General features: G+C 50.4%; 1 protein-coding gene across 1 annotated transcript in view; it reads right to left on the reverse strand.

Moving 5' to 3' along the window:
* The window catches only part of RNF213 (ring finger protein 213), a 2876335-nt gene that overhangs the window by 772305 nt on the left and 2091145 nt on the right, over positions 1-12885 (reverse strand). Inside the window, exon 39 of the mRNA XM_086931045.1 lies at positions 3454-3626. Within this exon, the coding sequence (XP_086787171.1) occupies positions 3454-3626 (173 nt within the window). The remainder of the gene's footprint in view (positions 1-3453; positions 3627-12885) is intronic.

Raw genomic sequence — 12885 nt, forward strand, 5'->3', positions numbered from 1 at the left:
TTCCTTATGAGGAGGAGGTACTCTCGCTATAGCTCCTTTGAGGAGGAGGAATTCTCGCTATAGCTCCTTTCTACAGTATAACCCAGATGTAGATGCAGCTGTACCTTTTGATATCTCCGCTGTCCGTTCCCTGAGAAGACAAGTTCTCAGAAGAGGGGTGCTTGTTTTGCTATTGTTGGCGACTGAAGGCCTTGCGGTCTACTCTGGCCTGAAGAGCAGGAAGATTGGAAGTGATAATGTCCTTTGTGGGAAGACCTTCTTCTTCCTCCCTTTGTACTAAAGGACTGGTTCATATACTGAAGAGTGTTCAAAGTTCTCGCATTGTCTGCCTCGTTAACTAATCGTGCCAATAGTGACTGGCCCTCATATGGCCTGACCACAACCGTCGTTTGCACCTCAGGACGGAAAGGGCCCTCCTTGGATCCGCGAGACTGCTGTTTCAGCCAACTGGCGGAACCCTGTCATAGCGATGTTCTTCGCGCAGTCTATAGTTTAACGCCGATGCTTCACCATGTAGCGGATTCCATTTTACTTCCAGTTCGGATGAGCCTGGCAATTCCGACTGGTATGGGGCCAGTGAGGCCACAATTGTCCATGCTAGCGTACCAAGAGCGCTAGAACGGTCACTGAGGAAAACCTGTTCCTAAGGTTGTCCCCTCTTAAATCCTCCGTATCAGGAGGAGGTGACCTCGGGGCCGAAGGATCCCCGGAGTTTGTCTAGGCCGCCCGTGTCACTACGGAGTCCGGCATAGAAAGTTCCTGTTAAACACGCCGGTGTGAGGGATCACTAGTGATACAGAGGAGGGGTACTACCTGACCCGTACCTTTTCCGACTATAGGTAATTTATAACCAGTATTGACCTCACAGCCTTCTTGAAGGTGTCTCTGGAGACGTACAAGAAGCAGGCCTGCTCTTGAGAGGTCATCGAGGTCTGAAAACGTTGAGTAGTTCTCCATACCACCTTAGAAGAGATTCCAGAATTGGTGGATTTCCTCCGTCGATGAATTCGTCGACGAGGTTGCCGTCATAGACTATGCCATCGCAGACGAGCAGTCATAGATGACCATACCCCCTTTAGAAGAGAGTACAGAATTGGCGGATTTCCCCTTCGTTGCGAGTCCGTCGACGAGATCTCCGTCAGAGACTATGTCGTCGTAGACGAGCAGTCATAGATGTGGCCGTTGTAGACGACTGCATATATGCTCCGTCGTAGATAAGGGCGACGACGCCGTCGAAGACTAGCCTTCGTAGCTGAGGCCGTCGTAAATGCGGTCATCATAGACAAGACCATCCTAGACGAGGCTATCGTAGACGAGTCCCTCGTAGGCTAGGCCATCGTAGACGAGGCCCTCGTAGGCTAGGCCCGCGTAGATGAGGCCGTCTTAGACTAGGCCATCTTAGAGAAGGCCCAGGTCGACTAGACAGGTTGTCATAGACGATGTCGTCCATGACTATGCCGCCGTAGATGAGTCCTCGCAGATGAGCCTACGTGGATGAGGCTATCGTCGATACCATAGACAGGCCGTCGTAGGCGAGCAGTCGACTCTTTAGACTAGCCTTTGTAGATGAGGCCGTCAGTGACTAGGCCATCTTAGACTAGGTCGTCGTAGACGAGGCCACCGAGCACTAGGCCTTCGTAGACTACTAGGCCATCGCTCACTAGGCCTTCGTAGAGCAGGCCATTAGACTAGGCCATCGTAGACTATAGAGTAGGCCATCGTAGAGTAGGCCATTGTAAACTAGGCCATCGAACACTAGGGCTTCGTAGACTAGGCCCTCGTAGACTAGGCCCTTGTCGACGCTGTAGACAGGCCGCGACGCGCCCACGAAGATGCGCCTTCGTAGATGAGGCCATCCTTGAAACCGTAGGCAGGCCGTAGACACGCCGTCGTAGAGGAACAGCCATGTAGATGAAGCCATAATCGATATTCCTAGAGGTTGTCGTCGATGGTTGCGTGTCCGACGTCAACGGTCTCGTCGTCGCCGGCCCCTTCGTCGACGGTCTCGTCGTCGACGACCTCGTCGTCGACGGCCTCGTCGTCGACGGCCTCGTCGTCGACGGTCTCGTCGTCGACGGTCTCGTCGTCGACTGCCTCGTCGTCGATAGTACCGCCGTCGACGGCCTCGTCGTCGACGGCCTCGTCGTCGACGGCTCGTCGTCGACGGTCTCGTCGTCGACGGTCTCGTCGTCGACGGTCTTCCCTCGTCGTCGACGTCATTGTCGACGCTGTCGTCGCCGTCGACACTCTCATCGTCGACGCTTAGACAAGCATTGTAGATGAGCCATATAGACGCAGAGGCTGTGGTAGCAATGATGATGTTTTTGACATCGATGGCTCCTTAGGCTGTACTTCGGGTAGGAGACGCCCTTCTGAATGATCCTATGATCAGAGGAGGCGATTTAGACGGCTCATACGTCGTCATTGTTATCAGACATTTCTCCAAAGGCAAGTCCTTTACTCTCCTTTTTCACAGAGTGGGGAGATTGTTGAAGGACTGCGCCCGGAAGACCATGAGCGGTCTTTTTTAGGGCCTTCTCAGGATGGTACCCTGAGGAATGAGTCTGAGGAAATTCTTTATCAAGGTCTCCTAGACTTTGAGGGCAACACCTCATCCCAGTAACTGGAGAAAATAATAGCCTCCTTTCTGGCCTTAACCATATTAACAGCCTCTCTTCACGACCCCTCAAAAATCACTTGAAAAAGTGCAACATACCTTTTGGTTTGTGAGTGTGAGGAACAGAGCAGAGCTACCTCTTGGAACAAGAAGTGCAAATAGTAACCTCCTTTCTGGCGTTAACCATATTAACAGCCTCTCTTCACGACCCTTCAAATATCACTTGAAAAAGTGCAACATACCTTTTGGTCTGTGAGTGTGAGGAACAGAGCAGAGCTACCTCTTGGAACAAGAAGTGCAGGCTCCAAACAGAATTCTTCCGTTCTTTCCCTTGTTATACCTTCTTTATTTGAGATAAAGAATGTATGTGAAGATAATCCATAGTAGAAAAGCCAAATTAAGTGAAAAATACACAGAATCTGAGCAGAGCTCAGAGGAGACTCCCTAGCACAACGTGCGGTAGAAAATCTGAGGGACTGAGGCTCCTCCCAGGAAGGTTCTAGAGGGAGGTCGGAGCTGATTGGCTGACTAGGAGAGTTTGGTCCTTTTTACATAAGGACTAAGAAAGGCTACAAAGGGGAGGCCCTTAGGCCTATTTTCTCTATGTATGTCTATAAGACATTACTTTTTTATTTACCGGAGGCTCCCGTCTCGACGACGGGGAATGATTCAGGCATGTGAATCCATGAAAGACACCCCTAATACTGGATAAATATACCTTCTCAAAGTAAGGTAGGAAAAGAGGTGGATAATAGAGACCTAAGAGTGCAGGAGAAAGAGATAACACAATCAGCACTGCAAAGATGTGTAAACAAGATTGAGTTAATGATGCCTACCTGACTTCCTGAAGCCATCTCATGGCTTGACCCTGTAAGTTGCTTCTGGTGCAGATCACTTCCAAGGGCATTTGGAGGTTTTTCACAAGCCGCAACCACTGCTGAGGGCTGGGATGCAACACATGCACTTCCAACATCTCGACACAGGCAACAGCAGCAAAGACATCCAGAACCTGGAGAAAGAGAAAGACTAAAAGTGAATTACGGTGTGATTTGTACACACCTACTCATAAGGACTCCTTAGATAATTGGGGATATACCCACTATCACTTTTAAACTATTATATGACTTAAGTGGTTCATAACCGGTCCCTCAGGAGGTCCACAACTGTTAATAAGGATGTTACTTACCCTGTAAGCATCTGTTCTTGGCATGTAGTACAGTAGATTCACATGCTTTGCATAAGTCTGCCATCTAGTATTGGGCTCGGGTGATTTCAAGTTGTTTTTGTAAGAAGAAGTTTTCTTCAAGTCACGATGCTGGGAATTATGCGCATGGTCATCAACGCTATCTTCAGATTATTTTGCCATGGGTAGGTGAGAATGTAAAGCATACTGTGTATGTAAGCATTAAGATGGCCATGCATTAGTATGAGATAAAGCATATGAACTGCAATCTACACACGAATTAGGGGAGGAGGGATTGCACATTTAAAACTACAGCACTCAATGCCAAGAACAGATGCTTCCAGGGTAAGTAACATAATCCATTTGAGGCATGTGTGTTGTAGATGCTTTAATTAGATTCAAAGTAGTCCCTCTCCCTAGGTAGTGGTTAACTTGTGGGGGTTGAAGTTGTCTGAAAAAGAGTCTGAAAAACAGCCTGACCAAAATTGGCATGTTGGCGTGTAAATACATCTACACAATAATGTTTTGTGAAGGTGAGTGGAGTAGATCGAATATGCTACTTACCAGTATGCATCTGTTCTTGGCATGTAGGGCTGCTGACATTCATATCTGTGCATAGATCGCCGCCTAGTGTTGGGTCCGGATGATCGCACATTGTTGTCCTGGAAGAGTCTTCGAAGTATCACGAGATAGGTGGCTCCTCCCCTGGACTACAGTGCGCATGGGCATCGACTCCATTCCCAGATTGTTTTTAGCCATTGTGGCAAAGAAAGAGTGTAACACCGTGAGTGATGACCATGCTAAGAGTAAATAGGAGTGCTGCAGCCGCTAGAGGCGCCGGGGAGGAGGGCGGGCGATATGAATGTCAGCAGCCCTACATGCCAAGAACAGATGCATACTGGTAAGTAGCATATTCTGTTCGAGGCATGTGGGCTGCTGAATTCATATCTGTGCATAGAATACATAGCAGTCCCTCCATTAGCGGCGGCCGCCTGTGCCAGCTGCAGCAGTTTGAAAAAGTGTTTTTAGAACAGCCTGCCCTACAGCTGCCTGCTGTTTGGAGTGCACATCTACACAGTAGTGTTTCGTAAATGTGTGTGTGGTAGACCATGTGGCTGCTCTACATATGTCTTCTAAAGGAATATTTCCAAGGAAAGCCATGGAGGCCCGGGTGGAGTGGGCTTGTGGGGGGACCGTTAAAGTGCGCTTGGCTTTTTCAAAGCAAATTTGAATGCACTTAACGATCCACCTGGCTATACCTGCTTTGGAAATGGGGTTGCCTTTGTGTTGTGGCGAAAAGGCAACAAACAGTTGTTTAGTTTTTCGAAAATCTTTGGTCCTATCAATGTAGTACATTAAGGCTCTTTTGACGTCTAGTGTGTGGAGCATTCTCTCCGCCACTGACTCAGGATTTTGGAAGAACACGGGCAGTTCAATAGTCTGATTGATATGGAACTGCGAAACGACCGTAGGAAGAAATTTTGGGTTGGTGTGAAGCAATACCCTGTTGGAGTGAATTTGTATGAATGGCTCTTGGATAGTTAGTGCCTGGAGTTCACTAACGCGTCGCAGTGAAGTGATTGCTATCAGGAAAGCCACTTTCTACGTTAAGAACTGAATCTCGCAGGAATGTAGAGGCTCAAAAGGTGGACCCATCAGTCTGGTGAGGACCCCATTCAGGTTCCATTCAGGAGCCGGCGGGGTCCGGGGAGGAATGACTCGTTTGAGTCCTTCCAAAAAGGCTTTAATGGCTGGCACTCTGAAAAGTGAGAGATGCTGCCTGTTCTACAAATAAGCTGCTATTGCGGACAAATGTATGCGAATGGAAGCATAGGCCAGATTGCATTTGTATAGATGCAACAGATAAATGATGTTGTGAGTAGAGGCGTCCCGCGGGTTGATGTTGTGGTCTGCACAGTAAATGACAAACCGCTTCCATTTCGCCGCATAGCATGCTCTGGTGGTGGGCTTTCTTGCCTCCCGTATGATATCCATACAGTCTGGAGGCAAATTGAGGTAGCCAAATTCTAAGACCTCAGGAGCCAGATCGCCAGGTTGAGCTGTTGCGGATCTGGGTGCTGAATGTCGCCATGGCTCTGCGTCAAAAGCCTGGGTGTGAGGTGCAGCCTTTGATGCGGTACCACGGATAGTTCCAGAAACGTGGTGTACCATGGTTGGCGTGCCCACGTCGGAGCAACCAGGATGAGCGTCATCGAGTGTTGCTTCAGCTTGCGTGCCACAGCGGTATTAGAGGTGCTGGGGGAAAAGCGTACGCAAAGATGCCTGACCAGTTCATCCATATCTTTAAAGTCTTCTTGCTCCGGAACTTCGAACACGCCATACAGGTGTCTTCGCGGTGATCCGGCGACAAGCAGGTATTGCACACAGGGTGCACGTCGAGGTGTGAATATTTAGAGTTACACACCAGGCACTTCTTAAACGGAGTTCGCTCCATAGCAAGAGTGTAGTGTAGGCCCGTCCGCGCCGAAAGCACGTGGAAGGGCAGCAAGAGATCGGAGCTGAGAGTCAGAAAGAAACCCGTACGCAACTATACCGACGCCCAGCCTAAAGACCTTTTGGTCTCGAGTAGAAGTTGAACAACTATCGGTTCCGACAGAGGGAACCGAAACACATCCGAACCCAATGGCGGAAAAAAACAATCTGGGGATGGAGGCGATGCCCATGCGCACTGTAGTCCAGGGGAGGAGCCACCTATCTCGTGATACTTCGAAGACTCTTCCAGGACAACAATGTGCAATCATCCGGACCCAACACTAGGTGGCGATCTATGCACAGATATGAATTCAGCAGCCCACATGCCTCGAACATAAAACTTTCAAAATAAATAAATAAATACCTGCATGAACACTCGTGCCTGAAGCGAGTGTTGAGGTCTGAATTTCTGTATCAGCGCTTGAATGCTGCTGATCCTCACTGAATTTGGCTGTGCTTTGGCTGCCAGAGTGTCTATCTTCGCACCCAGATACTGCCGTATGCGGGCGGGTTGCAGGTGGGACTTCGGGTAATTTAGTGAGAATCCCAGATCGTGAAGTAGGTGAATGGTGTGGGACATGTGGGCGGCACACTGCTGGGCCGACTTCGCCTGGATAAGCCAGTCGTCCAGATAAGGGTAGACGTGAATGTTTTGTCTCTGTAGGTGTGCCGCCACTGTCGCCAGGCACTTTGTAAACACCCTGGGTGCCGTGTTTACTCCGAAAGGGAGGACCTTGAATTGGTAATGCTGATTTTGAATGGTGAATCCGAGGTATTTTCTGTGTGACAGGTGTAGCGGAATATGAAAGTATGCATCCTTCAGATCTAACGTTGCGAGGAAATCTCCCTGACTGAGCAACGATAGAACCTGCTGTAGAGTTAGCATGTGAAAGTGTTCTGAAAGAATGTACTGATTGAGGGGTCTGAGGTCCAGTATGGGTCTGAGGGACCCGTCCTTTTTTGGGATCAAGAAGTACAGTGAGTAAATTCCTGTGCCTCTTTCTTCCACAGGCACGAGCTCGATTGCTCCTTTTTGCAGCATGACGAGTACCTCCTGCTGCAATAAGTGCAAATGCTCTGTGGACATAGGACGGTGTCTTGGGGGTATGTTGGGTGGAGTGGATGTTAACTCCAGACAATAACCGTACTGGATAAGCTTTGTGACCCACCTGTCTGTGGTGATGGACTTCGAGACGGGCAGGAACCGTTGGAGTCTCCCCCCGACCGGTGTTGTATGGTCGGGGGGCAGTGACAAGGCTTCACTGTTTGTTAGTGGCGGAGGACCTGGAGCTGTTGTTTCCATGACCTCTGCCCTTGGCTCTGTTTCCACGATAGCCACCTCTACTCTGTTTGGTGTATGTGGTTTGCGCGCCACCTTTATTGTACTGTGTTTGCTGGGACAGCTGGCCTCTGGAAACACCTCTATTGCCTGAGCGACGAAAAGAACCACCCCTGAACTGCTGCGACTGGAGAGCCCCCATAGACTTTGCAGTCTCAGTGTCTTTCTTGATTTTCTCCAAGGTGGTGTCCACCTCTGGGCCAAATAACTGATCGGGGTTTACTGGCTGATTTAGAATGGTGGTCTGTATCTCTGGCTTGAACCCTGAGATTCTGAGCCAGGCATGTCGCCTCAACATGACACTAGTGTTAACGGCTCTGGCAGCGGTGTCTGCTGCGTCCAGTGCACATTTGATAGAAGCATTTGATATGAGCTTCCCTTCCTGTATGAGCATCTCAGCTGCCTCCTTATATTCATCTGTGAGGTGCTGTAACAGGGTCTCCAGTGTGTCGTAATGGGCCCTGTCATACCTGGCTAAGAGTGCCTGAGTGTTTGAAATGCGCCAGATATTGGCCGCTTGAGCTGCCACCCTTTTCCCTGATGTCTCTAGCACCTTTGATTCTTTATCAGGGGGAGGAGCATCACCCGTTGTTTGTGAGTTAGGCCTCTTCCGGGCACAAGAGAGTCCAACGGCAACTGTCCCTTAATGTAGGTAGGGTCCACAGGCGCCGGTTTGTACTTTTTCTCAATCCTGGGGTTTATCACCCTGGCCCTTGTAGGCTCCTTAAATATCTCCCCAGCATGTTTCAAAACACCTTTCAGCATAGGCAGAGTCTTGACAGTCCTCTCTGAGGTGGAAAAGGTGTCGAACAGAAAGTCCACTTCAATAGGGTCAGCATGGAGCTGGACGTCATGATTCTTGGCTGCCTTTCAATAAGTGCATTAAACGCCGCAGAATACTCAGTAGGCAATGTTTTAACGGTATACACATGAGTGTCTGGGGCAGTGTGTGGATCCCCTGGGTCAGCAGCATCTGCCCAGGGTTCATTATTATCTTCTGGATCAGTGTCCACAGGATAGTTGTACTCCTCATTGTCACCTTCTCCTGTTTCTACATCGAAATAAGTGGGTGAGACATCTTGGCCACGTGGAGATATAGGTTCTACAAGAACAGTTGTCGTAGTAGAATCCTTCTTTTTCAAAGGGATTCTATACGACTACATCGGCTGTTCCGGGCGACCTTTCGTTTATAAATAGAAAGTCTGCCTGTATCGGCATTGATAAACTGTTCCTGTTGCTCTTCAAGCGAGGGTTGTCGATGTTTTGTGGCCGGGACCACAGTTGTGGGCTTCGACCCCGTGGACACCTTCTTGGCCGCTTCGACGGCCATCTTAGGGACGAAGGCCTTCGGTACCACTTTCGGCGGCATCGTGAAGTGGATGGGCGCCGACGTCTTTTGAGGCTTATCGGCAGGCTTTGATGGTGGAGGATCCTTCGGTCCGACAGCCGAAGCCTTGTCCTTAATGCGCTTCAGTGATTCCACCACCTGCCTCGAGAAGGAGGCGGACGGCTGCATTGACTCGACGGAATCCTTTGAGGCACCGCCAGGTGTGGACTCGAGGGTTGTACCACTTATAGCCTTGTCAGGACGACGCGTAGGCTCGAGAACCTTCTGAGCACCGAGTCCTTTGTCGGTTTCGACTGTCTTCGGCGCCGATTTTTTTCGGCTCGACGTCCTTGACCTGTGTCTTCGGCGTGCCAGTCTTTGGCTTGACGCCCTTTAGCGGCCTCTTCGGGTCGATAACACTTTTGTGCTTCGTCGGTGCCGATAGATCAGAGGACTTCGAGCCGACCAAAGCAATACGCACTTTCGGTTTCGATTTCGCCTCAAGTGCTTTGGGTTGCGTATACACCGAAGCTTTCTCTTTCGGTTTTGCAACTTGCGGCTCCTTAGAAATGTCCGAAGCCGAGCCCGAAGGCGGGGCTGTAGAACTCAGTGGAAGATCTTGGGTAAGGCCATGTGGCGATCCCTCGACCTGAGCCTTATGAAGTGTCTTGGCCCCAGTATCAGTTTGTGGGCCTAGCTCCTCGCTTGAGCTATTTTCCATGGCCTTAAAGGCCCCATTGTCGTCTCCTACCTCGTCAACAACGTCTTCCGCATCGAGCATCTCAATATCAGCGTCGTAGCTGGAGTCGACCTCCGATGCGGGATCCGACAAGTTCTCTCGAACCTCCCGCTCTGCTCCTTCATCATCCTCGGCATCGAAGATGTTCACCGGGTCAGGTGCTGTCTGCTGGGCCACCTTTCGCGCCAAAGTCGAATCGTCTTCTTGGATCGGAAACGGGAACAAGCCATACAGCTGGCTTTATCGTGATCCGGCGACAGGCACTTGTTGCACACCGGGTGGACATCGATGTGAGGATATTTCGAGTTGCACACGGGACATCTTTTGAACGGGCTCCGTTCCATGATGGTTCGTCGATAAGGCCTCTGGCGTCGACCGGGCCTTCAGTGCCGAAAAGCACGCGGCTCCTCTGGATGTCCGGCTCGGGAACTGAGCTGGAACAAAACTGGGCACCGATCGCAAGACAATACCGACGATAAACTAAAGGCCTTTTGGCCAAAAGAAAGTTTTATATCGATTCCGAACTTGAGTGAACCAATATGCATTCGAACCCAATGGCGGAAAAAAACAATCTGGGGATGGAGTCGATACCCATGCGCACTATAGTCCAGGGGAGGAGCCACCTATCTCGTGATACTCCGAAGACTCTTCCAGGAACCCAATGTGCGATCATCCGGACCCAACACTAGGCGGCGATCTATGCACAGATATGAATTCAGCAGCTCACATGCCTCGAACACCATATTGCTGCTTTCCAAAAATCAGCAATTGAAATGTTTTCTAAAAAGCCATAGAAGCTCCAATATTTATACTGGAGTCAGCTTTTGGTGTGATAGGTAAAAGTTGTTTAGCCTTTGCATAGCATGTCTGTATGCTTTTATCTATCAGTCTTGAAATGCCTGATTTAGAAATTCCTTTCCCTAAATGAGGAGGTGCAAAGACAACAAACAAATGGAAAATGCTACTTACCAGTATGAATCTGTTCTTGACATGTAGGGCTGCAGAACCACACACTATTGCATTAGATCACCATCTGGTGATGGGCCCGGATGATTACACTTTGTTGTTGTTGTGAGAAGTTGGCCTGATATGCAGTGCTCACTATTCTAGTGATCACTATGTATCAGTACAAACAACCCTTATTGATGATTGGTTGTAAGTCAACCGATAGACCAGCTATCCTAGTAGCATGGACAAGAGCAGTCTTTAGGCTAGACTCTAGAGGGCGTGTTAAGCCAGCTGTTATACCATCACATATACCCCTTGAATGCCCAGTGAAAGGACACCACACAAGTGTTATGAAAATAAACAGTGTATTTATTTAGATCACAACAGCCCTGTACTCTTTATGAGGACAGGGTACTAAGCACACAACAAAACTCTTACGAAAATACTTTAAGTTGCACAATTTACACAAATGCCCGAGGGGCACGAAAATCCATATACTATGGAAGTGGAATGCGAAATTACTAGCAGGTAAGTACTGGACTAATAGGCTTTGGAATCGCTAGGACTACGTTACTGAACCTTCAGATTACTAGTAGGAGGCCTAGGGGACTCGGGTGCAGAGTGTGCACTCTCACGCGGGATGCGGGACAAAGTCTATGGGAGCTAGTAAAAGCAAAGTTAGTGTTCTCGGGCGAACCCGATAAGGTAGGTTGAAAACGAAAGTGGATCTGGACCCTTGGATAGTGAGGCTATGCCGGGGCACCGAAATGCCGAAGTTACCTAGCCCAGGGGCTGCGGCTGCATAGGTCTGAAAAGACGTCGGGAATCCTCGTTGACGAACCAGGAGCCTGAAAGAAGGAGTTGCTGGCAGGCGACCAGTGAAGATTGTTCGGTGGATCCAAGCCTCGATCGAAGATGGAAGACACCTGTAAGCAGAGGGGACCAAGTCCTGAATCACTAGCCAGTGATCAGATGGGCACCAGGATGGCACCGGATGGAGTCACCTCGACCAGGTGAGTGGGCAACGCTGGGCTCTGCAGTCTCACGGACCAGGAGGCGTTGTCGGCGACCAGGATGGAGGTGCGAGCTGTCCCACGATGGTTGATGCTGTCGACGTCGCTGGGCCCAGGATTGGAGCAACAAGTCTTGGCTAATTCAAGCCCACGCGGTGGACCTAAAATGGCGTCTGGAGTACACCAGGAGGGTCCGGGGTGCTCCTCTTTTGGAAGGGAGCAAGGGAGCAAGGGCCAGTCTGGAGCAACCAGACTAGCAGTGGTGATGTCGTCGGTCGTCGTGGGGAAGGCCACAAGCCAGCGGGCTAGTAGCCAGACAACGGGGTGAGCAGCCAAAAAGCAGAAGGGCCCCACGCAGATCTCGTGGATGCTGGTCTTCGGTGCTGGAGCTGCTCAGGGTCGGGGCTTCTCGGACCCCAAAGCACTCACCAGAGGATCCCTCGGCGGTCGTGCTGGATAGAAGTCGTGCAGTTCTGATGATGGCCGGTCCCTCGAGGTCTCGCCGCACCTACGGTTCTCAGCTTAGCTGTAGAGGTAGGTAGAGGTCAGAGGTGCCAGGGAAGCCGGGTCTCGTCGTGCTGGTCGGTCGGATTCCGGAGGAAGGACGTGCAGCAAACCGCAGAGTTCTTAGATGGTGCCTGCGGATGCAGGGTGACTACTCCTTAGCCACAAGGGAGAAATCTTGAGAAGAGTCGAGAGTTCCTTTCGTAGAAAGTAGTTTCTTGATTCAAAGTGATCTGATTTGGAAGGGTCCCCAATCCTGCCCTTATCCTAAAGAAAGGGGTGGGTACGCGACTAGGTCCTGCCCTAGGGGTGGGACCAGGAAGGGGGGTGGTTACACCTCTCTCCCATGCCGGACTTTCCCCAGCTCAGGGGCTGGTGTGCCCCTGGAACTGGTTCTAGCCGGCAGATGCGTAGTGAGCACCGGGGTGCCACTTGCAGTCACCTTCCTGTAAAGCCCTGCCTACCCAGGATACACAAAACCCTGTCTGGGATGGTGCTAGCACCGCCCCTGACAGGAAACCCTTTGTCCAAGCTCCCCTCGCTGGAAGGACTCCCAGCTGCAGGGGGTCAGACTTGTGTCTGTGGTGGCAGCATCCATTTTGTGATGCTGAGGCTTGAGTTAACTTTAACCGGGGTTCACAGTTACATACATGTCGTGTCCCTCTAGAAGGGTGGAATGCTAACCCCGTCGCCAGAATTGGTGAGGGGTTAGTATTCCAATT

This window comes from Lissotriton vulgaris, chromosome 7 (assembly GCF_964263255.1).
Source record: "Lissotriton vulgaris chromosome 7, aLisVul1.2, whole genome shotgun sequence".
Taxonomy (NCBI): Eukaryota; Metazoa; Chordata; class Amphibia; order Caudata; family Salamandridae; genus Lissotriton; species Lissotriton vulgaris.